General features: G+C 40.8%; 1 protein-coding gene and 1 long non-coding RNA gene across 4 annotated transcripts in view; one reads left to right on the top strand and one right to left on the bottom strand.

The window, feature by feature from the left end:
* Positions 1 to 27220, top strand: part of unc5db (unc-5 netrin receptor Db) — a 165602-nt gene that overhangs the window by 125170 nt on the left and 13212 nt on the right. For 2 of the 3 annotated variants that reach the window (XM_023838555.2, XM_023838557.2), the window contains exons 5-11: positions 4846 to 5026; positions 5805 to 5972; positions 7128 to 7292; positions 7769 to 7801; positions 15491 to 15676; positions 19041 to 19400; positions 22850 to 22934. In XM_023838555.2, the coding sequence (XP_023694323.1) occupies positions 4846 to 5026; positions 5805 to 5972; positions 7128 to 7292; positions 7769 to 7801; positions 15491 to 15676; positions 19041 to 19400; positions 22850 to 22934 (1178 nt within the window). The remainder of the gene's footprint in view (positions 1 to 4845; positions 5027 to 5804; positions 5973 to 7127; positions 7293 to 7768; positions 7802 to 15490; positions 15677 to 19040; positions 19401 to 22849; positions 22935 to 27220) is intronic. The other variant, XM_023838556.2, reaches the window with a different exon arrangement.
* Positions 1 to 27220, bottom strand: part of LOC140581475 (uncharacterized) — a 60818-nt gene that overhangs the window by 15675 nt on the left and 17923 nt on the right. The gene's annotated exons all lie outside the window — the stretch shown is intronic.

Below are 27220 nucleotides of genomic sequence, written 5' to 3' on the forward strand. Positions count from 1 at the left end.
GAGGTAACCCAGTGACAGGGAGGTAAACCAATGACAGGGAGGTAAGCCAGTGACAGGGAGGTAAACCAATGACAGGGAGGTAAGCCAGTGACAGGGAGGTAAACTAATGACAGGGAGGTAAGCCAGTGACAGGGAGGTAAACCAACGACAGGGAGGTAAGCCAGTGACAGGGAGGTAAACCAATGACAGGGAGGTAAGCCAGTGACAGGGAGGTAAGCCAGTGACAGGGTGGTAAACCAGTGACAGGGAGGTAAGCCAGTGACAGGGAGGTAAACCAATGACAGGGAGGTAAGCCAGTGACAGGGAGGTAACCCAGTGACAGGGAGGTAAACCAATGACAGGGAGGTAAGCCAGTGACAGGGAGGTAAACCAATGACAGGGAGGTAAGCCAGTGACAGGGAGGTAAACCAATGACAGGGAGGTAAGCCAGTGACAGGGAGGTAAGCCAGTGACAGGGAGCTAAACCAACCACAGGGAGGTAAGCCAGTGACAGGGAGGTAAACCAGTGACAGGGAGGTAAACCAGTGACAGGCAGGTAAACCAATGACAGGGAGGTAAGCTAATGACGGAATTCATTGCATTTACTGGTATTTCTGTTGTTAGCCTCCAGTACTGATTACACTTTTGCTGGTGGAGGGAGGCTGACTTCTTCCAGTGGCTTCCCCTCTGAGATGAAGGGCAAAAACAGGCTTATGAGGACTATGTCTCCCATAAGCAATTTAACCAGGGTTACAGGGGGTGTAATTGCAACCCCTACTGGTCAGGTGAAAAAGCTATTTGAACATTAAAATAAAATTTCATAAATCAAATTATCTTGCAAAATTACATTTGAATCTGTGGCTTATTTTCCTCATATCCTGTCCTTGTGTTGCGTTCCAGGACCAACTCTGTTCTTGACTGTCTGCATTCCGGCACCTATTTGCCCAGATCCAGCAGCTCTCCGGTTAAAAAAACAATAACATAAAAAAAATAAAAAAAATAAAAAAATAAAAAATTAAAAAAAAAAAAAACATTTCATTTCCAGGCCAATTTTCATGCAGTTTCACATCGTTTTTTAGTTTACATTTTTTCTTAAAAAAATACACAGCATGTTTTCAGCAGCGTGTTTCGTAGACGTTCTGTGAGCTGCGTCTGTCTCGTCGCCCTTCCGCTCTCACATGAATGATTTACAAATTAAGCACTGGTCACATCCATGTGATATAAGTTATTTTAAATGTATTTACTTGTTCATAAATTTATTTGTCTGGATGAATGACTGGTTGGAATCTTTCGCCCTGCATTCCTTGGGTGAAAAGTGTAGTCGCCTATAATGTCTGTTTATGGGTAAATAGGAGTCAAAGGCTATAGCATTACTGTATGACGAACGGTTGTATGAGTATAACCTTCAGATGGTTTAGCACCATGCTTTGCTATCGGTTTAGACACCGTGGACGTTTGAAAGGGCACAGTAGGCTGATTTGAGGCCTGAGGGCTGCTTTGTATTAGTGTTGCCTATTAGTAACTTTGATGAGATCCATAGAGATCTCAGCCGCTATTTCCCAATCCACAACTTATCGTCACACTGTCATCTATGCCACACACACAAATCCGCAGACAGTGGAAAAAGGAAGATAAAGCGTACTGTGTAATTTAGACACCAAGCCATCAACTTAATGTGATGTGATTACTCAGATTTTTGCTCCATAGCCTGAGAAATAATCTCAAAGTAATTATATCTCTGTAGGAATAAATTATCTGATGCTATGAGTCTACAGCATTTTAAAAGCAATAAAGTAAATGGCTGTATTGTTAAAGAAAAGATTATCCCTTTCCTTGTTCTCTGCTATGGTTCTGAACTGCACTTCAGACGTATTTTATCTCGACTTTAAATTGACACATTCTTTTTAGAAATGTGAAGTTTTCCAAGAATTATACACTGGAGTAAACACCTACATTTGGATGTATATATACACAAAGGAACTGGTTTACAAAAATGGAAAAAGAACAGCAAACTGCCATCAATCTGTATATGGGGAGGTTGAGACTATTTCAGGCAGCTGGGGTTCACTCTGCATGGGAAGCCAGTCAGGAATTACTTGTGCAGATGTAAAATGCAGCTCTTGCAGATGTTGTTTACGAATGCAAAATTTAATTTAAAAGAAAAGGGTAATGTGACATCAGAAACACCTCTAAGGTATCAAGGAATCTAATTTAAATGTGTCAAGTAGCAGTACAGTATTGCAACTGTAATCCGGCTTGCTGTTCATGTTGCATGAAGAAAATCATGTTCTAATTTTTAAAGCTATATATTGTGCAGAAGCAATACAGTATGTGATGTTAAATTATGAAAATGACTGCAAAATACACAAAAGGATTTTTAGCAAAGACTACAGTCCCTCAGTGTATGGCAGAAAGACAGATAGAGAAATTGATTTTTTTTTTCTCCAAAAAGTTCTGTGTTCCACAGAAAAGATAATTATGATTAATGAAAATACTGTGATGAATACTGAAAAATTGCCTTGATTATAATGCAGCCTTGAATAGCGAATGAATAGGAAAAGGAAGGGCAAGCTGTTTGCACTATAAAGTAAATATCTCTCCTTGACTTTTAAAATCCTAATTCTGATGTTGAATTTTGACATTTTTTTCTCTTTAGAGTATTGTAATTTGGATATTTAATTTTAAATCTCTTTTTTGTAAAGGCATGCATGTTGTTTAAATGGAAACTTGGAAGCTGATTCTATAAGGAATGTCTAATGTAATTACTGTATGACAGTACTGGTCAGGTTATCTGTTCTATTTGATTTATTAGAGTTATAAAAACATAAGACTCATTGGTTTGACTCTCATTTCTCAGACCCTTTGAGTAAAGCTCATCTTAGTTTCCAGAGTTTTAATGTTGGTTTAATCTATACTCTACGTATCTCCAGGCATCTTGAAAATTATGCTGCTATTAGATTGAAACTACTCCATCTCCTATGATCATATATCTTGACGCAGTTGAAATTTTCATGTATTTTCTATCTGAAATAATAATCTATCTGAAATAATAATCTATCTGAAATATATCTGTGTTATTAGATATATTTAGTCATTTCTTTTATGCTATTTGTCAAGTAGTAATTCATATACCTCACATGATTCAAATGTTAATACAAAAATATGAATTTTAGAGATGAAAATATGCTCAGTAACAAATTCTGTTTCAGGGAGGTGTATGTGTGCCGTGCTAATCTCTGTGACATCACAATTCCTGGCCTGGGGTTTTCATTCCCAGCGCTGTATTTACCTTGCTGTTCTGTGGCCGCTGTGTTTCCTCCTACAGTACAAAGACATCCAATTTAGGTGAATAGGTGTCTCTAAATTGTCCATAGTGTGTGACTGAGTATGTGTCCCGTGATGGATTGTTGTGTCGTGCCATGTGCTTCCAGAGATGGGCTCCAGACTCACAGACACCCTGCCCTGGCTGGTCGGCCATGGGGAATTGATGGAAATCTAAAGTGAAATATACATTTAATAATTACCAATCCCAACGCAAGCCTTTGCCTGTGATTCCCAAATGCTAAATTGAACATGCTGTTACGTACTGTACTCTTAATATGTCTTTATAGCGCAGTGTTTCCATATAATTGCCATATATTTGAATGCTGGAGCCTTTGGGTATGTTCTTTAACATAACTTTTTATTAAAACCCACAAAAAAAAATCAAGCGCTCATTCACGGTGCCTGTTGCACATGCTTAAATCCCATTGCAGGCCTATTACCCATGCTAACAGTTTTACACATACTGCTATTGGTGCCAAATAATAGTAAATGCCCCCCCCTCCCTGTTTCCAGAGTGAGGTCATATTTCTGAATATCAAGCCATGGCCCTGACTGCATTTCTCTTCGTTCAGTGTTTCTTTTGACCTTTTCAGAGGTCTCTTGATAGACGAGTGCGAGATCTTGCCTGTATACATTGAGAAGGAGCAACACTCTTAACGGAGAAATGTTACTTTATTGAAATGAGGGGACGTAGTTTGCACTTGAAAACTTACCTCCAAACCGACGTCTAGATTCTAATTGAAACAAATGTGTTCCCACATCCTCTGCCGCACAATTGCGGGGCTAATTTGTATCTGTCTGTGCATTTTTTTCCTTCTGCACTGCAATTCTTTTCATTATTACCCCTATGGCTGCGCACAGGGACAACTACTGAATGCCAAATGGATCCAATATCCCAACATAGGATTGTAAATTAATTCCTTATTTCCAAGATTAAATTAGTACATTTAAAAAGCCTGTCATCCTGTCATCATTGCATTACTTGATGAGAGCGTATCTAATGACGAATTCCATCCTGAGATGTTCAATTTAATTTTTTTTCCCTCTTTGGACATCAGGCTCTCTTTGGGCTTAGTTAATGTCTTCTCTGCCCTCCATTTTCATCCAGCACAACATTAGGCAAGGTCAGGTAGGGCTCTGCCTACTTGTAAGTCAATGTACAGCAGTGATCGGACAAAGGAATGCTTAAATTTTTCCTGCTCCCAGAATTCTTTATTTTTTCGTTTCTGGCAAAAAAAAGAAGGGCAAAAATCATGGTCGCCATAGATTTTTACTTTCTTTTGAAAACTCCCAGATTGAGATCTTTGCCTTCCTATGAACTCTTTGTATGAAATTTTGTAAATCTTTAGCACTAATCTTCCAGAAAATAATAGCAATTTACCAAATCACGATTTGTTCCTGGCACAGGGTCACTAAGCAGTATCTAGGTTTATAATTCATAGTTCTTGGTGTTTTAGTGGTAATAGCTGACAGCCTTCTGCTTAATGACTGCAGGTGTGACGTGTTCCGGTGTCATTCCTGCCCGTGTCACTGTGCACGCAGGTAGAGTGGCTGAAGAATGAGGAGCCGGTGAGTGCCCTCAACGACGACAACATCGACACACGGGCCGACCACAACCTCATCATCAACGAGGCCCGCCTTTCCGACTCCGGAAACTACACCTGCCTGGCCAGCAATATCGTGGCCAAGCGCCGGAGTGCCTCAGCCAACGTGGTGGTGTTTGGTAAGGCGCGTGCCGTATGGGCGTCACGTAACAGGACAGATCGATTCCTTACGTGTCATGTTTGATAACACTCATTTTAACTCTCACCTCTCGAGACGTGTGTGACTCCTCAGGGTTGAACTCTGTGCCTATGATTGTTAGGTCAGTGGTGCAAATCAGGGTTTTTCGACACTGGGCCCTTGAGCAAGGCCTGTGACCCCAATTGCTTCAGAGACTGAATGACCCTGCTCTCTGATCCTTGCTTGTATGTCGCTTTGGATAAATGCGTCTACTGAAAATAAGTAAATGGTTTTAGAAGAAACAAATCCTACTGCAGCTTCTGCATGAAAATGTTTTATCTGATGTAATCTGGTGCCTGTTACTCCAGTGACAGCCACCTTTCGTTGTGTTTTTATTTTCTTTTTTAGACACGTTGTTAAAATGTAAGTAACCCCTAAGAAGCCCTGATTGCTCCAGGGAACTCACTGGGCCTGCTTGCTGGAATGTGTGTCACTTTGGGTGAAACTGTCTGCTAAATATATAAAATGTAAATGTAAAATGTGAGCATAGACATTGCAGTGTACATACAGTATAATGCTGCAAACAAAGACTGCATAGAAAATGATGTGGACTGGAGCGACACTAAGGAATAACATATCCGTAGCAGGCTGCCAAAATCCAGGCTGTTCCCAGCTGGCAGAGCCGTTTGCATGTCGCCGTACATGAAGGGCTGCCCTTCGCCGCACCCCGATTAAGATACCCCCCCCCCCCCCCCGTCCGTTCTCATTTCCCCCCTAAGTGAACGGCGGCTGGTCACTGTGGACAGAGTGGTCAACGTGCAGCGTGCCGTGCGGTAGGGGGGTCCAGAAGCGTTCCCGCACATGCACCAACCCCGCCCCGCTCAACGGGGGTGCCTTCTGTGAGGGCATGTCCATGCAGAAGATCACCTGCAAAGCAGACTGTCCAGGTGAGCTGCCTTCTTCTTTGTGGCTAAGAAATTGAGTAAAGAAACGCAAATGTTGCCACGCGTTGTTTCACAGAATGGACTACATCAATGGACTGAATAACCTTGAAGCGTCACGGACCACAAAAAAGGGACTAAATGGCTTTAATGCATAACACACAGTACTGATTAGTATATTATTAGTTAAAGTTTTTCAAGTGAAAACACTGCAATTTGATTAATACTCAGAAAGTAGTATAGATTTACTTGCATTTATTATTATTATTATTATTATTATTATTTATTTAATGCAAAAAGCCCATCAATACAACATTCCTTTTTTGTGAATGCAGGCACCGATTACTGGCTGGCATTTCTAGAGTTGATGGATGATTTCTCTGTTGTTGTCATGGTAATAAGACCCATGCAGAAGTGCAAGCACGTCCTTTTAGCTTCCTTCTTTCGCTTGAACGCTAATATTATTCCCTGGGAGTAAATTCCACCATCATCAGATCAACCATTTAATCTTGGATGCTTGTGTGTGCCTTTCAGTAGGCGCTTCAGGCTGCATGGTATCTAAGGATGCCTAAACTAAATGTCCTTTATTTAAATCCCGTTACTGTCCTCAGTGTTATACGTAATTTGAATCGTTTCAGTGAAACAATTTGTAATATAAATCAATGAAGGAATAAATCGCTTTGTATAAAAATGTCTACCAAGCAGTGGAGTGATAATAAATCGGTTAAATGTACAGTGTATCACTCACAGATGTTATCACCATTAGGATCTGGGCCAGTCAGCTGGAAAAAAAGGCAATTTAGACAAAATTATATATATTTGGTGCAGTAGGTTGAGCTCTTTTCTGTCGTAAGATAATACACCTTTGCATAAAAATCAGGAAGATTTTTTTTGCATGATATCACTGTAAGGCATGGATGGACAAGGAATGGCTTTGAAAGGGACTCTTCGAAGCAATAAGCTCCAAAGTTTAGCTGGGTTTGCCTCTTCTCCTATGCAGGCTCTGAAAGATCTCATTGTCTAAAAAACTGGTTTGTGTTCACTGTCATGTCTTCAGGATGCTGAAGAGTAACAAATTGCCTTAGTCCTGCATCCGCTGCGCTATAGCTGCACCCAGACTGAACTTGCAGTGTGAAAGGTGCTCTGCCTTGCACTCTGCAGTGGACGGTGGTTGGGGGGAGTGGAGTGAGTGGACAGCCTGCAGCCCAGAGTGCGACAGACAGCGTAGCCGGGAGTGTTCGGCTCCGGCACCCAGGCACGGGGGCAAGCTGTGCGAGGGGGCAGGCCAGGCGACGGAGAACTGCACTGGGGGACAGTGCACCCAGAGTAAGTCCCTGTCACGTTCACTTCTGTAATCATCTCATCACTGGCACCAAATGCATCATCACTGCTATCATTCTAATCCACGGTCCTTTACCGACATGTCAAAAACGAGAATAACATCCACTGGAGACAAATTTCAAATAAATAGTGCAATAGAATGCAAAAGGAATAAAATAGTGCCCGTGGTGTGTGTTTTTTCCCCAAAGTATTTCTCCAAACATCATTTTCTTTCTCACTCTCTTGTTTTCTGGTGAAGGATAAACCAGCCAGACTCTTAGTGAATTACGTATCTTTTCTGCAGTGACTCCCCCAGCTGTATCAGGTTTTTTTGGCTGTGGTAAAACATCATTCTCTGAGGTGTGTCCTGTCATGCTGTGCTCTGAGCTTTTCGGCACGCTCTGACTTGAAAACAGCATGACTTTCCTGATATAGGAATGGAGTTTAATTGCCTCTTTCATTCCGTGTTTCTGTCTTTGCAGATCGCAGGTTGCTGCATGACGTGAAACCTCAAAGTGAGTCTGCTCTCTGCCTTCCTGCTTTGCGTTCGTCGTGTGCTCGTAATTACATCGCAGCTCTAAATAGAACGAGGAAGAACCAAAATGTTACATTGAAAAGCTTCACTTCATAGTTAGTCTAAGTTAAATTCAGTTCTAAATAGGATTAGGTGATCTGGCTAAATAATTAATCACGGTAATTTTTTTAATACATATCACTCGATGTCAGTAATTATCACAATATAATTCTAGTCGTTATTTCTTTACTTCAATTTTTGATTAAAATTCCTTTAGGATTCCCCCTAAACAAATTCAGATCATGAAAAGGTGACAAACTGAATGGACTACAAACTAAAATCTCATTCTAATAAATAAATAATACGAAAATAAACTTTTGTTGCTGTAGGGCGTAACGCTAGAAAGCCCGGCTGTACGATTGGTTACTGGGATTTTTCTCTGCCTGCCTGGCAGCTCGGTTTAACGTTGCTGGTAGAGTTGCCACCATCCCCTTATTTTACGTGATCGTCCCGTATCAAAAAATAAAACAGTGTGTCCCTTGTGAACCAATACGGGACTCCTTTTGACCCATATTTTACGATTATCACCCGGGTCCAGGGATGCCACCCCACACTATTTCCTATTGGATGCAGAAAGCCTGCTGGTTTCTGTGACTAAGTGCTTGTGTTATGTATTCTTTAAGCCAATGCTTTGAGCGGTGAAATAGGTTCACAGTATTTCCAGATTTAGTTGGCACAAGTTTTTGGCAGAGCTTACAAAACACAGAACCAGGATGTTGCATGTTAGCCTTTAAATACAGCCAAACCACCAACGTCTTTCTGCTTTTTTAGCCACAATATCTCATTTTATTTTAAAAGATGTGTTGTTGCTGATGAGCTGTCACTCTCTTCACTGGCACCTTAAATTTCCTCTGCGGGGGCTCCCATATCTCACGTGTATTGTCAAAACAACAGCATGTGACGTACTCCAACACCTCAATCAGACTTGAATTGTGTTTATATGTTGTCTGTTCTTAAAAGGCTACCAAATAATTGGTTGTAATTTCATTCATCTGCTATGTGATAGACTAATGTGTTCTATCAAGCAACTATCTTATTGTTTAAAGTTTCTATGACGATAAGACGATATATCGTTTATATAGCCCAGCCGTATCTCTAAATGTTATTTATATAGTGCCTTTCCCAACCAATATGCTATAAGAGCTTAAGATTAACTCGAACCGTATCATAAATAAACATATTGGAGGTTAATAGTAATAATCTGTAGTAATACAGTAGTAATAATCTTATTGGAAAGAGCCAGAAAATCATCATAGTCATATGGAAGTTATTTTAGAAAAAAACTCTAGGGTTCAACTAACTGCCTAACCACTGTCTTATAAGGCATAGTAGCCTTAAGCAATTCAGCAACAAGTGTGTAAGCATAGTTCAGTCTGAAGTTCAGAGTGGAATGAGAGTGTCCTCCTCAGCCCTGTGATTTGAGTCAAGGTGCAAGATATAACAGTGCATTCCTGAACCCTGGATTCTGGAAGAAACCAGACATGGAGCAGAGACAACAGCATAGTGGCTTAGACATAGACTAGCATGAACTGCAGTACCAGAAACATTATTTAGACTAAAATCAGTCAGACTAAGATACTGTTGAGTAAGCTCAGCATAAATGGTATGTAATAGGTATTTGACTTGAAATACTGAGAACAAAGAAATTTCCCATATTTCAGATCACAACCCCCGCATTTGTGGAACGGAATCTGATAGCTAAAGTCTTTACCACTGACAGTTCTTGTATTTATTCAAGGAATTACAAGTGGGCATAAGTCCTGCAATCAGACATGGACTGTACACAATCAGACCTGGACTGTACACATAAATCTGTGCAGTTATATTAGGGGCAACCTGACATTACAGTGTGTTAAATGAGATTTTTGAGGTGGCTCCAGAATTTCCAGGAAAGCTGGTGAATAGACATCAGAACAGCTGTAATGGGGCCAAATTATTCTTTTAGTTCCAGTTCCTGCTGTAGCATTTTGAAGACAGTCTGTTCTCTGAAAGTGGTAGCCTGATTTGCTATAGACATTTACATGTATTATTTTTTCAGGGTGCTGAAGAGTAACAAATTGCCTTAGTCTTGCATCATTTATTTCTGAGTTATATATATATATTTGTATGTATGTATATATATATATATATATATATATATATATATATATACAATATCTTGGACAGGAAGTTTAAAATGAGTATTAAAAGACAAGCCTGTGTTGAAAATTAAGATTTATGCTGACTCTGCAAAACAAAGTTTTATGGCCTCAGAACTTAGAGGTGACAAGACATTTATATTGGTGTTGTAAAACCCCAAGTAATTGAACCTCACTGTTTCCATGGTTTAAAGTATGATAAATTTTACTTATCCATTGTTTTGTTGTGCTGCATCAGTAAGGAGGCTGGTAAGATCTGCTCCAGGTTGAATGCTTAAGAAAAACACTCTAAATAAATAGTCAGATATACTCTATTGATCCCAGGGGAAATTCATTAGCACGGGGTTGGCAGAAGGGTGGTGTTTAGCTCTGTTGGCTCATACTTGTGGGAGCAGGGTTCAAGGCTCCATGTGTGTTGACTTTGCAGGTTCTTCCCATGTCATGATGGGGTTTCCCCTAGGTAGTCCCCTTCCCCCCCCCCCCCCCCCCACAGTCCCAAAACATGCTGAGGTTACTCAGAGTTTTTCAGTTGCCCATGGGTCTGCATGTGCCCTGTAATGTGCCCTGCAATGGGTTGGCACCCTGCCCTGGGTTGTTGTTCCCTGCCTTTCACCCATAGGCTCCAAACCCCCCATGACCTTGAATAGGATAAGAAGCTACAGACAGTGGATGGATCACAGGAATGAATGGGGACTTTGTGTGTGAGACTGGAGATGGGTGTAACGGCGGATGTGGAGGAGCACTAACAAAAAACATGCTGGCATCAGCAAAATGCAAGGAATCAAACTGGGGTTTCTCTTTGCTGTGTATGGTTTAAGGCAGAACAAATGTAATGAAAAATTATCGGACAAAACTGCCTGAGTTACACTTTGGGCATCAGTCCCATGTGTGTTAACTAATGGCGGAGCAAATTTTCATCACAAAATGAAAAGATAAACAAAACAGAACATTCAGATAACACAAAATATGTGTTTTCTCAACACAAAGATGATTTACTCATGTTTAGCCATTTAAAACATGGGTTCGACCATCTCCACTTGTTCACCAGTGTTCCTTTTTGGTTTGTGGGCAAGGAATTGAAGTAGTGTAAGTGAAAGAGCCAAATATCATTATAATATTCTTCTTATTGACTGTAGCTAATTCTGTGTATATACTGTAAATAAGAATGGCCAGTTTTTTAATGTGCAAAAGGAGCATGTCAAAGCTGTTAGGCAATTTAATGTTTTGGGAAATTTGAGGATTTGAGCTTTGCACCTGCCCTTTTATTTGTGCAATCGCTCCGTATTGAAAAATAAAATCCTGTATCCAGTTTGTCCCATATTTTTCAACCGTGCAATCGATCCCTCCCACCTACAAATTTTATCGTGGTGGACCCGCAGAGGTGGGGGTAGACTCCATTATTTCTTCAGATCGAAAGCGCCAACCTTAGTGAGAACTGGTAGTTTGATCAGTGGCTATTCTAGACCATTTCAAACTGGGGGGTGGGGGCACTGAGGCCAGTTGCTCTGTTAGGGGGGGCAGATGCATTTGACCTAAATGTCCTCCAAAAATTAATTACACTAGATGTCCAGCGTTAAGAAGCAAAAGACAATTTTGAAAACCAGTGGAATTTATGCAAATGCTTTGCAGTTACATTTTACAGTTTTTAGAAACATGCAGCTCACTCTGACTCCTTGTTTAGATTGTCTTGCTTGACCAAGCAATTTTTTCTGTCGTTAATTTCACTTTTCACGAAAACTGAAGTGACTCAACCACCTCGCACACCCACGTTAGGAGTCCATCACAAAAATGTGCATGCGTTTGTATTTCACCTGTTCCCAGCGCACAAATTTTTAGTCCATGTATATAAATGTAAATAATAATAATACATTTATTTCAGACCCAAGTAGTATACATATTTAGGGGGGGGCACAGTGCCCCTGTGACAGCATGCATGGCCCCACCGCGCCCCAGAACTGCCCCTGAGTTTGGTGGACAAAGGTGTGCGTCTCCAGTTAGCTAAACACAAAGACATGGTGAGGAAACCATGAGATTCTGAAAAGGCTGATTGGTGTGTTTTACTTCTTAGGTCGACAGAAGCGGCCATTTAGTGGACATGGTGAGATTGAAAACCAGGTTGCTCAATTAATGTTACTTGTATTTCTACAGTATAATGACTGTACTTCAGAAAAAGGTGCAGCTGTTGAAAACCATTAAAAACATTTTTGTCAGTATCTCTTTATAAGCAACAGCTCACCAGTTTAACAGAAGGCATGTGATTGAAATTAGTAACTAATGTAAAATATTTAGGACTATTGTATATATATTGTATTATACAGTTATTTACACATACAGTATACAGTTTATAGTAATGACTAATACCGTTATTTGAATATTTTGTTACTCATTACTCGTGCATTAGTGGAATGGAGGATTAGAAAATCTTTACAAAGAGTATCTGTATCATCAGTGTACATAATAAAAGGACTTAATTTTACATTTTAAGTAAGCTAAAGGAACTCCCCAAATTCAAGAAAAATCACAAATATCGTCAAGAAGTTTGTTCAGACTCTTTCATTCCATCTGTAAGATATCACGTAAAGGTACAATCACTGCTAGGCCCACTCTGTGCTCTGAGGTACAGGATTTTTTTAAAACTGTGAATCTTTAGTTGAATCTTTAGCTAAATGCATGACCCTAAACCAGGTTTTTAGCAAACAAGCGGTGAGTCTGTGTTTAGTTCCATGCAGTTTACCAGAATTGTTTCCTAGGGAATAGAAGTGTCTGGAAGGAGCATTTCACAATAATCCCATGAGGTCACTTTGTATCTATTTATTTGTTGATATTGTAAAGTGCGCCTAGTGGAATATTTGAAATTTCCAGTAGGTCAAGTCACAGTTTTGATATTTTTTTTAGTACTTGATGAGTATCACAGTGATCTGATGTTTGCCCCAGAAATAAAACTAGAATATGAACATAATCCACAATTTTAGATTTCACAGCCAGGACTTGGGTGGAGCTATATGGTAATAGTAATTATTTCCTCCAATTATGATGGATAATTACCCTCTTATAAAAGATTAGCCATTCTGAATAATCATTGCAGTTTTTAACAAATGGTAGCCAGTGTTCATTTCTGTACCATGGCACTCATTGCTATGGATAAAATGTAATGTATTATTGACAGACTTTCGAGGATTTGTTTGCCAGTTTAGCCTTCAGTCTGCCTTCTGTCTTACCCTTTCTTTTCTTCACCAACCAGTGATCCATTGTATTCTTAGAAGTTTTCCGTGGGCTAGTAGCTGCAGGCTTCGCTTTCAGCTTTTCATTTTCTAGCAGATCTCTGTCTAAGGAGAAATTCCATCACGATCAGGAAAATGACAAGAACTGTGTTTCTCAAGGGCAGGGCCTTTGTGAAAGATTCTCCGCACGGCATTCAATTACAAAGAGTATTTCAGGCCTAGCAAAGTTCAAACAAAGAAAAACTTTCAAAATCAATCAAATCTAAAGCAAAAATTGTCACATATCTGAGTGTAACCTCAACAGTTTCTACAGGCTGCACTTAGTGCGGTACAACCATTTGAGTAATTCATACATTCATCTGATCAGTATTACCTCCTTTTGACTTTTCAGCCTTGGTATAATATTATCATCTTAGTGTTTCCAGTATAAGAACATGTTTCATATTAGGCTTTTTTCAAATATGCAATTTTCAAGCATTCCATTAAAAAGAGAGACTCTACATACCGGAAATGTAGGGAAATTAATGGGGTGTGATTATTGCAAATGAACTAATTTAATCAAATTGCATTAGGCGTCCCCATAATTCCCAGTGACAGTCGCAAGCCATTGTCCTGACACCTTTGAAATCATATGCTGCAGCAAGCACTGTTTTATTGGTTCACTGGTACGTCATTAGCACTTTGCTTACACCTCTGATCTGTGCAGCGAGGATGCTTCAATAAACTGGGACCATACTGACTGAAGGAAACTGCTCTCACAAGAAGCTAGACAGCGAGCGAGCTTGTCAGTCAATAAGAGAGCTTTACATAATCTCTGTGTGTTGTGTTGTTCTTGGTACCATAAAGTGTGAGTAAATGTGCAGAGAGGAGTAGGACAATGTATTTGATAACCAAGCTATTTTTTGCAGCTCAGCAACACAACATCATAATTTAACTCATGTGATTAAAACCTCATATACAGCTATACTAGAAAATACTTTTAAAGAGTGAGTATTTAGTAGGCAGGTGTTAAACCGTATGCAGTAGGTCTTTGTGCTAATTTAATTATCTTTATAAAGTATTGATCTCAAAGATTATCACACATCCGGGAGGTGCTGCTTGCTGATAAAACGTTTTCACAGGCTTGTATTTGTTAGGGAATTGGCCTGTGTACCCTGGCGGCCGGTTTGTGTGCATGACCCTCTTTGGGCTACAGTTTACTGGGGAACAAGAGGGAGATGTGCCAGCTCAACAGATGCACTTGGTGTGAAAATCTGGCACATCATCGCGTCAGTAATTAAAGTTTTCAAGGGAGAACTTGTCTTGGTGTTCACAGCCATGTTGGTGTGATGCATCAGTTTCTCACCGTGGTGCTTGTCAGGGGAAACAGCACAGTGGAGAATTTTTAAAGATTGATTAACATATTTGGTACTTGTCTGATGGGGGGAGCGCAGTGTGACTGTATTGTGTATAATTGGCACCCTTGGCCGGAAAAGATCACAACCTTTCAGCCTTCAAAGCTGGATTTAAATAATGTTGGAAAATTATATCCGAGGAAAGTGTAATAAATAAGCAGGAAGAGGAAATATCCATCCATCCATCCATCCATCCATCCATCTATCCATCCACCTATCCAATCACCCATGTTCTACCTACTGGTTCTGTATACTTTTGTGGGGGAACCTGGAGCCTGTCCCAAGGCACAAGTCAAGGACACACCCTGGATGGGATGTTAGTCCATGGGAGGACACACACACACACACACACACACACACACCACAGGCAATTTAGAGACCAGTTCACCTGACTTTATGTCTTAGGACTAAGGGAAGACAGAGATCAGAGTAGCCTGAGGAGCCCCATCTAACGCACAGGCGCAGGGACGATGTTCAGATCTCCAACAATGGTACAGCGGTGCTATAAATTGAGATCTTGTCCCAAAATTAAATGTGGAAAAACAAAAAAATACACTTGAACTGGAAGGCAGGCGTTCGAAATGTGCCACCCATACTCTCCCTCATTCCTCTTCAGATCTTCAAATCGAATGTCTATCTTCTGAGCTACACTCTTACTTTATATTTACATTCATTATACACACAGTAAATAGCAATTGTCTTGATGAAATAAAGTAAAAAAGGTACTTTTTCGTATAAATGACGCATAGATGCCTTCTGTTCATTTATTTTTCATTTAATTTTCTCATCTGCCATCCTGCAAACTTTGAGAGAAGTTCACTACGGTACAGCGAATGTACAGCGTGACCAATAGCTATGACTGCTTTCTGTCTTATAGGTATGGAGGGCACTAACGACGTAGCGCTTTACTCAGGGCTGGCTGCCGGTGTCATCGCCGTGTGCATCCTTGTGGTCGCCGTCACACTGTACAGGAAGAACCAGAGCGAGTATGGAGTAGATGTCATCGACTCTTCAGCGCTCACAGGAGGCTTCCAGTCATTTAACTTCAAAACCGCCAGACAGGGTGAGAGCATTGCCTTATGCTGTGGTAACACGACACGCGACACTGTACGTATGAAAGTGCCAGGTGACTATGCCCGTCTACATTTTTCCTTATAATTAGTTGTAATATATACAAACCTGTTATTTGCACATAATGTCAGAGTCTGGATGTGTTACGAAGTTACCCATGATGCCACTGCCCATCCTTCTTTGTCTGTGGATCAGGCCCTCTGTTACAGCCTGGACAGAAGATCAATCCACGACGAGGACTTTCTCCATCTTCCTTTAGACCACACGTTAGATACACATGCACACCATCCCCTTGTGTGGAGCTGACTGATGTTGATGGATAAATGTGTGGGAGCCAGAGCATCACTTTCGTTTTTGTCATGCACTTTAATAGCTCCCGTCGCTGCGGAGGCTGTGGCCTTGCGTTCCGGCCTTTCTCCGCTATGGGCATCCATATTTCTGCGCGTGACACTTCTGGGTTAGCAGAAGTGATTCCCATCGCAGCATAGGGTGATAAATCCTGCCCATTTTTCCCGACAGCACTGTAAAAGGGCCGCGCAGTTCTGTGTGCTTCCTGTTCACCTTGTCTCTCGCTCCCAAGGCCTGGGAAGTCGCTCAAACCCACGCTCTGCCGCATGGGCAGGGACCACAAGCCCAGCCATGATCCACCTGTCAGGCTATCAATTCTATTTAAATAGGCCAGCTTTTCAGGAGGCTCCCCCACCCCCCACAACCACCACCTACAATGAATTAGGTTCCACAATCTATCAGGCAGCTGCAAGACCCCTTATAACAATGCAGGAAGCTCATCTCATGTTGACAAGGACACAGAGGTCACAGAGTTTCCTTGCTCTCATAAATAGTAGGGCCGTTTTGTGCTTTTGTTTACCAGGAATGTTTAGCTGTCTAATATACAGTGAAGTGTTTGCACGAGACACTGGAAACCATAACGGAAACCTGGAAAAGATTTACATATTTGTTTGTTTTTACAGGAGAACTGGCTTTTCGTAAACTGAGCATGGTAAAAAAAAAATTAAAATAACAGTGCATCAGATTTTCTTTCAGCTTGGGCTAGATGGACCTCTGTGTACTGGAGTGATCAGCATTCACCAAGCACTATGCAATTTCTATAAAATAAGCATATAAGTAATATCCTTGTCATAGCTTGCTCCATGAATACTGTAGAAGGCAGGAACCAGGATTCTTAATCAAGCTGCGGGTTTTTCCTCTATCTTTCTGCATTAGTGTCAGCTCCAATATCCTCGTCTTGAGTGATTTCTAATCAGATGTCTAATTTCAAAAGAATCCCTGAAGGTGTCTAATGTGAGGTCCATTTCATTAACTTTTGTCTTTCCAATTTTGTACAGCCCCATTACATAATTCTCTGCCAGCTACTTATGGCGTGTCCTTAGATCTTCCTCTAAGGATAAAGATTAACCCGTATGTTCGCTTTTCTTTGAGGTGATTTTATGTCTGCGATTTAAATACCTTAAGGTTTTATGCTTTCATTTTAACTGCATGTAATATAAAGAAGCATCTCATGGTTATACCCTTCCTCAGTGGTATTAAAAGTACCAAAAGTCATTTGCTTAACAGCCTAATTTATAAACAGCTATATTTGCTGATATATGTACAGCAGAACTCCATCAGTCCGTATGGCCTTAGGCATTGGTGATACAATATACTCAGTCTAAGCTACTCGTCGCATTTTCATAAGACAGGTAAAAGGTCTGCCAGTAATAACTGATCACTGTACAAGTCTTATTTGTGGAAAGTAGCCTTGTTCGTGTATGGGGGGGGGGGGGGGGATGTCAGAGATAAGCAGTAAAATTAAATGGAAAAGTAAAGCATGTCATGATGAGTGAGTCTCTAAAATAGAGATGTGGGGATACTTGAAAAGACTGTATTGAATCCTGATACTTGTAGAATAAAATGCTTGCATGTACACATGAACACTTATAATCATAAAGGTGAGATTATAGCAATATTACTCTAACTACTGAAAGCAAAAAAACAAAGTACCTAAGTATAAATCGTAAAATGCAGTTTCATGCTGTTTTTGTCAGAGAGCGCATTGCAAATTGTACATAATTCTTTTGCGAGATGCATTTTTACATTATTATTTAAGATAAAATATCTTATACATCAGCCTGTATTTTTCTTCTCACATGTGTACCTTTAATATCACATTTCAGCATATTCTCATTTCAGAATTTGGTAACACTTCAGGGGGCATAAGTAACTAAGTAACTCGGGTACAATTGAAGTACAAATCATGAACAAATATAGTAACTGCATGAAATACGCGAACTGTTAGGATTGACTAATGAACATGGGATCGGTATGAAATTAACAGTTAGTTTTTGGTTAATTAATTTTTACAGAATTAGTACCTTTCTTAAGGGTATAACAGAGCTGCGAGTTGAACTGGAAATTTGGTCTGATCTGTTACTCCCTGCTGCCCTCAGTTTAAGCAAATAACTTACTGGTACAGATATTACAGTACTCAGCAGTTTCCTCGTTCAGGGGACAAGCATGTAAACATCCTGAATGTTAAGAAGGGGCAGGTATTATGGTGATGAACAAGTTTCTTATATTAAAAACAGCGCTGGCCTACTGCAATCCAGCCCTCACCAGGCAACAGCTGGGCAGCAAGGACTCTGTGACACCAATGTTATCTTGGCAAGAAGTTTTCTGGGGGCTGCCAGATGGGCACAGCACAGAGAGTCCCTGGGGCGGGCACTTGGTGCTGGGGACCCCCTCTATGACCAGCCTGGCTCTGTGCCAGTAGCTGGCCAAACCTTTCCACTTAAAGAGGGGTTACTGAATTCCCCGCCCCCCCATATTCATCTCCAGCACACCTGGTGGTCCTGATGACCCATTTGTGTTAGTCGAACAGTGTAGTTACAACGAAGTGACCGTGACTCCGAAATGTTAAGCTGGTTCAGCTGTGAGTAATTAACCTCATAAACCTTTTTTATGACTGTTGCTGATGCTGGATGTTACTATCAGTCCGCAGAGATTATGCTAATGGTTCTTCCGTGATCTTTTTTTTAAATATATATATATATCAGGTCTATTATGTTGCATTATTTTTTTCGTATAAAGTTATTCACATAATTTGTAATCTGGTTACTATCATGCTAAGTTCGCTCTATTGAAGCTTGAAAATGAATGTTTTGGATTGTTTTTTTTGTGTGTATTACTTCTAATATTATTCAATTAATAATTCTCTCCATTTTTTTAGATGAAATTATGACTACTATGCAACGGTCTTATAATACAGACAAATTGTGATATACAGTTTCCAGTATTTATACATGCATATATTTCTTAATGGTGAATAAGTCAGGCTGTGATTTTTTTTTTCCCTCCAGGAAACCCACTTCTGCTCAACTCCTCCATGCAGCCAGATCTGACAGTGGGTCGCACCTACAGCAGCCCCATATGTTTCCAGGACTTGATGGAGAAGGAGCTCTTTGACCCCCTACCTGACATCAAGGTCAAGGTTCAGAGCTCTTTCATGGTGTCGCTGGGAGTGGCCGATCGTGCTGAGTACCATGTCAAAGCGCATCCTGAGACCTTCCCCCGAGGACTGAACCGAGACTACAGCAGCATGGAAAGCCAGAAGCCAGGCCTTCTCACCCCGAATGCCCCAGTGACTCCTACCAAGACACAACTGAGGACCACGGGCGTGTTTGGGCATCTGGGCGGGCGGCTGGTAGTGCCAAACACAGGTAAGAGGCTGTTTGAGGAATACAGAGAGACGGAGAGGGATGCAGAGGGCATTTGAGAACCTCAGCTGTTGCTTAGCAGCAAAACTTTTTAATGGACACCACACAGCAAAAGGTCAACAACCGCGGGTCTTTGTATCAACTTACGTTGGAATGTTTTTTGTATCATGAGCCTATTATAATTTTTTACCAGAAAACTGTAATGTAGTGAACTAACATTCTTAGTAAAAGGGGATAATGTCATGGAAAATGCCATTTGCAAATCCACATTCCATGATGAATTGACCGAGCTGGACCTGGCTTGTGAAGAGAGCTGTCTGTAGTTCCCAACTCACCCACAGAGCTCTGGGGTCAGCCCTCAGATATCCTGCCACCACTGCTGGCAGGACCCACAAATCCATCAGAGAAGCTCAGCTACTATCTCCTCGGAGTACTTGTGATTGAAGTCTCCTCTGCCCCACATGAGGACAGCTCCTCCAGTCCCATAACAGGAATGTTAAGATGTTTTCACTGTCACAGCTGAAGAGTAGAGATGGGTATTATCTAACATCATTAAGTCACAAACAACTGCTGTATATGACTTAAGCAAGGTTCCTTCTCTGCCTTGTCAATTCAGTTTTGGTTGTCTAGTTTCTACTTGAGTAACATAGGTTATCTTCCATAACCACTTATTCAGTGCAAGGTCGCAGTGAAGGCTCATAATAGTGATCCAGAATGCTCTCTTATTTCTTTGAAGGTTCACAGTTTCATCCAAACATCTGCAGACACTCACACAGGCAGAGAAAAGAACAGGCTCAGTACTAACAAACACGGGACCCAACAGTTACAGACATATGGCCTTTGTGCCTTGTGGCCTTTTCCAATGCAGGAATAAGTCACCCTTCGGAGCATCATCACAGGCAATGTCACAGTGACAATTTAATGGGTCCTGGAAGGGTTCTCCCACTGTTATATGCCATATGCAATTTTACAGAGTATATTTTAATGAATTTTCTAGCAAGCTGTATAGACATTACTTTAACTCCACCTCCCCCTGATATATTTATTTCAGACAGTAATATTGGCTGGGCTGTCAGGGCAGGTGGGCTGAGTATGTGGTCAGGATGTGGTGAAAGAGAAAAGGTTCTTCAATTGTTTTATAAATGAATACATGAAAGGGGCTTGTAGGCCTGTCCCCCCTTCCCCCCCCCCCCCCACCCCCGTATATCTACGGTATCCCATCTTGAACTCCTCCATTGTCAGACTCTAGTCAAGGATGGTCCTTATCAGCACTCATCACTCCTCCTTCTTGAGAGAGGAAATCAACAGAGACTTGGTCGCCCCCCCCCCCCCCCCAGCCTATGGATCACCTGGAAGTGATCCAGGCATCAGTATCCTTCATGCAGTGGAGTCAGTGGGGGGTGTATGGTCTGAACAGAAGTCGATGCACCATTGTAGGAGGCAGAATCAGCTATGTAGGAAGTAGAAGGATCTATCTTTAGCCTTGCAAGCTGATGGCGTCCTGCTGATATGAAGAACAGGCTACTGCCCTTCCACCACCTTCTCTCTGTTCCCAAGCATCATCCCGTAAAATAATAAAGGGCCAAGAGAAGCCAGGAAACATCAATAGGGGACTAACCTAGAGTGTAGCTTTAATGACCCAGAAGGCGGCCTGACCTTGGGCACTCTCTCTGGGGAGAGCATGAGTGGGCAGGCTAAGGTGGAGAAAGTTGGTGAAAAAGCACCAATAGTAGTTTGCCAGCCCCTGAAATGACCTCGCCTACTTCATAACCTTGGGTTACAAACAGGTGGCAATAGCAGTGGTCTTATTGACTTGTCTGCTCTCCATGACGAACCCCTCCTTTTTCCAACAGTATACTTCACCAAGGCTGCACTGAGGCTCTTCTTCTGCAATGACTGGAAGATGGCTCACAAATGTTGTGAATGCTGTGGCCATTCATTGTTATAAATAATGATTTTCTGCAGCATGAGCAACACTGGGACAAAGTGTGTGGCCCAAACAGCTACTGAAAATTGGCCAGGCCAATGACCCTTGAAATCTCCTCAGAAGCTCGCAAAATTGATGCAAGTTTCTGAAAATCGGGGAATCAGCCAGTAGACCTTGGTGAAATGCAGTGTCGAATAAAAATAAGTCATTTCCTGCTAATCCAGCAAGTCCTCAATATGGGGCAAGGTGTAGGCATCAGATGAACTGATCCACTGGGAACCAGCATAATGAGGATGGTAATGAGTTACTGTTGGACACCTTGGTCACCCATATCCAGAATTTTAGCTAGTTCATTCAAAACTTGTCTTCTGCTTAAGCACACAATACAGACGGGGTTTTAACTACTCTGCCCAGCGAGGGCTGTATGTGGTGTTCTGTGTGACCAAGTTAGACAGAAAAGCCAGACCACGAATCCTGCTGGTGTTATAGCTGAAGCTGTGTGCTTCGGAGTCAGCTGGGCCCCATAGGAACCGGAACGCTTTACTGCTTGAAGTAGGTTCGGTCTTCTCTAATAACTTCCACCGCAGCTACCGTGCCATGCCGTTTCCAGCTCTCTCCAAGGTTTAAGGAGATTAATGCGATAAATCTGGAGTGCACCCCCCTGATCAGTCCGCCACATCTCACAGTGCAAGCCCCCAATTCTCCACGTGGCCACAAGCGGCCCTTGCCACCAGGCTAGCAATTTAGATGCAGACACGGGCAGTAATATGAGCAGTTCTTCTCCCAGGTTTCTGCACCACGGCAAACAGATCCATGCGACATGGGGATTGGGAGAAGAATGGTGACTCTTTTTTTTGGAGTAATGGATTTTACAGCAAGGAAATGGAGGGGGTGGAAAGGAGCAACAGGGAAAGGGCAAGGAAAGCAAAAAGTGATGTTGCCCTCAGGGAAGGATAAAAGCTGCGGGATCAACTGTCATATGCTGAGCATGTGGTCGGGGGCCTGGCGAGAGAGAACAAGGGTTTGTAACTCATTATGGGTGAAAGGAGTTTGTCATCTGACGTCACCCCAGCCCTGTATATTCACCCTCCACTCCTCTGTCTTAAACCTGGTGTCAGGGTGACAAGTAGAGAAATCTGAGGACTGGGGTATATGAACAGAGAAGTATTTAAGCTGCAACAGACTATAAAAAATGTAATAAGGGACTATGCAGTCCTAACAGCTGCTGGAAGTTTGTGTAAAAGGATATAATGACTTTAATAATGCTACACCAAGTACTCTGTGATCATTGTCTTTCAATCTGCTCTCTTTTCTTGACTGCGTAGTGACGAGTTGTTGATAGCAGCAACAGATTATAACTAATAGATCTCTTTGTCTTTATGGTATGAGGTGATGTAACTGGCACTTTAATACTAAGAGTATAAAAGGGGGACACTGCTCTTAAAGTAACTTCTTGTCGTTCCTGTGTGCCTCATGCTGATTTTTGTTCCTCCCCTGTTTGTTTGATTGATTTTCTCTTTTCCAGGAGTCAGCCTACTGGTGCCCCACGGAGCAGCCGCAGAAGACGCCTCTTGGGAAATGTACATGATGGTGAATACAGAGGAGTCCAGGTGAGCCTGCATCACGAGTCCAGCTCTGCCAGGCAGCCCACATTGCCATCTCTCTCTCTCTCTCTCTCTCTCTCTCTTTCTGCTTCCTTCTTTCTGACAGACGGGGCCCAGCAGGTTTCTGGGCCCATCTTGGACTCCCCACAGGAGTCTTTGACGTGTCATGAACTGAGTGCCCATTACTCAGATAGCCTTGCAGGTGGCAGCTAAGGTTGTAGCACTCAAAGCCAGCTTACATTAGTCCATGTTATACTTTCACTCGCTCCTTTGGATGGAATGAACCTAAAAATTATATATTTTCTTCTTCAGGATTGTTAAGCACGTTTTTAGTTTATGAAATGTGTGATTAAGAAAAACACCTTGATCAAAATTGCTAGTACATGCTATATGTTTTTCCTTTTTATAGTAAAACTGTATATATCAAAAACTGAACAACTACTAAATGCTATGTGATTTTAATAAATACTTTTAAAGTGAGAATGAAGGGTAATAATTGAGATGTAGCAGATGTCAAATAATAACAGTTTTAAAAACAGAATATTTTAACTGCTTGACTATTTTTCTAACCAAGGCAACAATGCATATAGTTGGGCATTTTCACTAGGTCAGATTAATGTAAAGCACTTTGTCTAAAATACTTCAAATTGTATCTTTTGGGAACTTAAATAAGAAACAATTAGGTTGCAAGTCAGTGTCCTTAGCTACTGATTTATATTTGACTTTGATTTATAAGAGACATTTTTAATACCCTCTTCAGATATATCCCGAATCTGGTATCTAATATCTCTTTGTTTAGACAGGCAGAATTGTCTGTTGTTTATGTTATGGTAACAGCTCAGGCATTGGCTTGGTGTCTACCAGAGGGATGTAAAGTTGATTTAACTCAACAGAGGCTGAACTGACTGCAGTAAAACAAGCTGTTTTAATGGAGTCCGGTCCAATATATTTGAGGTTTTGTTCAAAGCTTATAGTCACTTCCTCCAAAGTTAAAGTTTAGTAGATCAATGAGGAGGCAACAAAATGTATAACTGCATTTAATTTTCATTTAAACTTTAGCTTAAAAGTAAAACAAATCAATTTACGATTATACCCTATGCAGTTCTCATACAACTTTCACTTAATGCATGAAATCTGACAGTTCAGTCTACTTACAAATAATGACTGCAGATGATTTAGAATCTCTTGCCAAGTCCAGCATATTTTGAAATGGCCAGTCGGTTTGATGGCCACACAGCCTATCAGCCTGTCCTTCTGAATGCCTGCTTCCCCTAGATAAGCGTGGCGCCTTTGCCTCCTGACTTCCATCTTCCTTGGCTTCTTGGGCTGTCGGCTTGAGCGCTGTCACTCACGGCCTATTCAAAGCACAGGTGCCTGTGGAAATTGAGTTCTTTCTTCTCTTTCAGCTAGACCGTCTGTACTGAAGAACTTTCTCTGTTGCAGTTGTAATATATTATAGATCTTCCACAATCAGTCAGACCAACACCCCTGAAGCATTTTGCAATGGCTAGATGACATGCTGAGGGTCCTTCCAAATATTTAAGGTCAATTTATCATTACAATAGTTGCAGGAGACTATTGGAAATGTTGTACCATTGATAACCTTTCAACACCAAAATCATCAATTCAGCCACCTGCCTCGTAATATCATTTTGTCTCCCAGTGAACCATAAGCTTCATCTGTTTGTTATTTCAATAAATCCAACTTTTAAGACACCAGGCTACAATCGATCGGATGCATGTTGCTGGGCCAAAGAAAACATGTCCTTCTTCAAGCCTGGTTCATCACTGTTTTTTTTTTTCCAAAGACTTTTCATCTCAGAAAAGCAGCTAAAACCTGTGTAGAAAGACTGTGTGTGCCAGCTGTTTCCCTGAAGGCTCTACTCTGGTCATTGCAAAGCGAAAGCACGTGCAGAACATTCTGCACTCTGTGAATCAATGAAACAGGTCTGTAGCAGCACCTGCGGCCTGCTTCACTGTGGACATATGCACCCAACCCCCCGGGACAATCCTTACACTCTACCAGAGACAATGAGTGAGCTGTCGAGATTACAGGCTTCCAAATTAATCTGACTTCATGTTGCCCTTTTGAAATGCGATAAAATAATCTTCGGATCTGTTTATAGAGAGACACTGCATGGCTGAGAATGTTTCTTTTCCATGGACATTAATGACTTTATGTAATGCTCTGTGTATACCAATTTTGAGCAAATGTCATTAAGAGAATGAGAGATGCGGGTTGGGCCATACTGTGTAAAAAGCAGGCCATGTAAACATGGGATATTATTAAGTTCAGCTGCCACTCAGAACATTCAAACATGCCCTGAGATCCATATGGGTGAGTCATCCCCAGACGGTATAAATAATGAAAATAAGCAGAAGAGCACAATACACATGACTTGACACAAAAGAAGCTACAACAAAAATACAAATAATGGAAATGAAGAATGTGCATGTATCCATTTGATAACTTTCAAGTGCTTTTGCAGAAGAGGAAGAGCGTACATCTGGAGGGGGATATGCACACGCGTTTAGTAAACGTAAACACCAGTAAAATAATGTGGCAATTACGTAAATGTAAATTTGAGGGTTTTCAATGCACAGCATTAATCGACATCCCATTTTCAGCTGTATGTAGCACTCGTCCTCTTCCACTTCACCAATGCCCATTTTTATAACCCTACAGGGAGGTTCGTCAGTAACAGAATAATGACTCTGGCTCATTCGCTGTCGAGACTTCATGCCAGAGAAAGTACCACCATTCGTGCGCGCATTCCCATACCATGCACTGCAGTGTAATATGAGTGCTTCTTAGTTTCAAAACATTAATATAATATTAATATTGTTTTATATTGTGCATTATTTCCATTTCAGTCAATACCTGTATTACAGTCATCTGCTGTGTCTCAGTGATATGAAATAGATATTTTGTCTGATTTTTAAACCTGAAGGAATGATTTCTTTATATAGCTTTTTATAGATGTACTACACACATAAGCATCTATTCAATGTTAGCAGATTAACACCTTATACCTCATTTGCACTCTTTCTCCTTTTTAAAAACATCTTGAAAGACATTTTTTTTAGATTCCCCCAACATACAGGCTCAAGTTTACTTTTAAATATCACACTGGTTAGAGAAAATGGATGAAGTCACACTTAGTATAAAATGCTTTATAAGTAGCTACAATGAAATTTCAAGTCCAGATCACTGTTTACTAATATTACATTTAAATGGGCAGTTTCTGTATATTTTAAAATGTCACGTTCTCTCCTCCATTTAACACATGCAGCAGCCTCTATTTATCATTGGCCTGTTTTTAACGAATGCGTTTGTGTTTCCAGGTGAACGTCTTTCATTCTGCCTCTGTAATGACTGCAGAAACGGAACAGCTGCGAGCTTTTGTTTTGCTGTTTTGATTTTCATGACAGAACACCACCTTTGTTAATTTCCCTCATTAATTGCTCCTGTTTCATTCTTCACCATCATCAGAACCGATGGAAATTAAAGATAACGGCTGGAAGTTAGTGAGCATAAACTGATCAATATGCAAAGCAAGCAATAGCTTAGGAGACAGATTCCTTTAACAGTGCCCCAAACTTCAGATTGTAAACCATGTGGCTGTTTGTGAACCTCCTGGGAAAGTATTAGACCTTGAAGAATTTCCTGTTGTATCTTTTAATGTTCTTTTCTCTGAAAAACATTATGATGTGAAAGCGTCAAAATTGAAAATGTCATTTATGACAGCTTCAGATATATGATACGTGGAGTTATACAGTGAGCTATAATATTATTCTGGTTGATCGTAGTGCAAATTTAAAAAAATATGTAATCGAATTTAAATGCTAAGACATACAAACATAATATAGACATGACATTAAGATGGAGGCAGCTATAATTGTATGAATTTGTTGGCTGCTACTTTATTATTTTAAATATATAAATGTTAATGCTCTTGTTTTTACCTCCTGCACAGCTGTATGCATGTATTATCTGTTTGAATTTTCAATGGAAATAAAAAAAAAAATGTACCAGCAGTGATACATTGTAATATATATTTGTGTAAGTGCTACTTCAGACAGGAAGGAAAGCATGAATTGGAGGGAGGAAATTATGAAATTGGACTTTATTTGTGATGAAAGTACTGTTTTAACAAAAAAAAAAAATTGACTTGGAGGTGCAAAAGCAGAATTCAGCCGTTTTAGCATTAGCAGAAAATGGATAGATGATGTTGGCTGGTAGGTCAGGCCTACATAAAAGTAAAAGTAACCTCATATAATGATTTTGTGGT

Source organism: Paramormyrops kingsleyae, chromosome 2 (genome assembly GCF_048594095.1).
Source record: "Paramormyrops kingsleyae isolate MSU_618 chromosome 2, PKINGS_0.4, whole genome shotgun sequence".
Taxonomy (NCBI): Eukaryota; Metazoa; Chordata; class Actinopteri; order Osteoglossiformes; family Mormyridae; genus Paramormyrops; species Paramormyrops kingsleyae.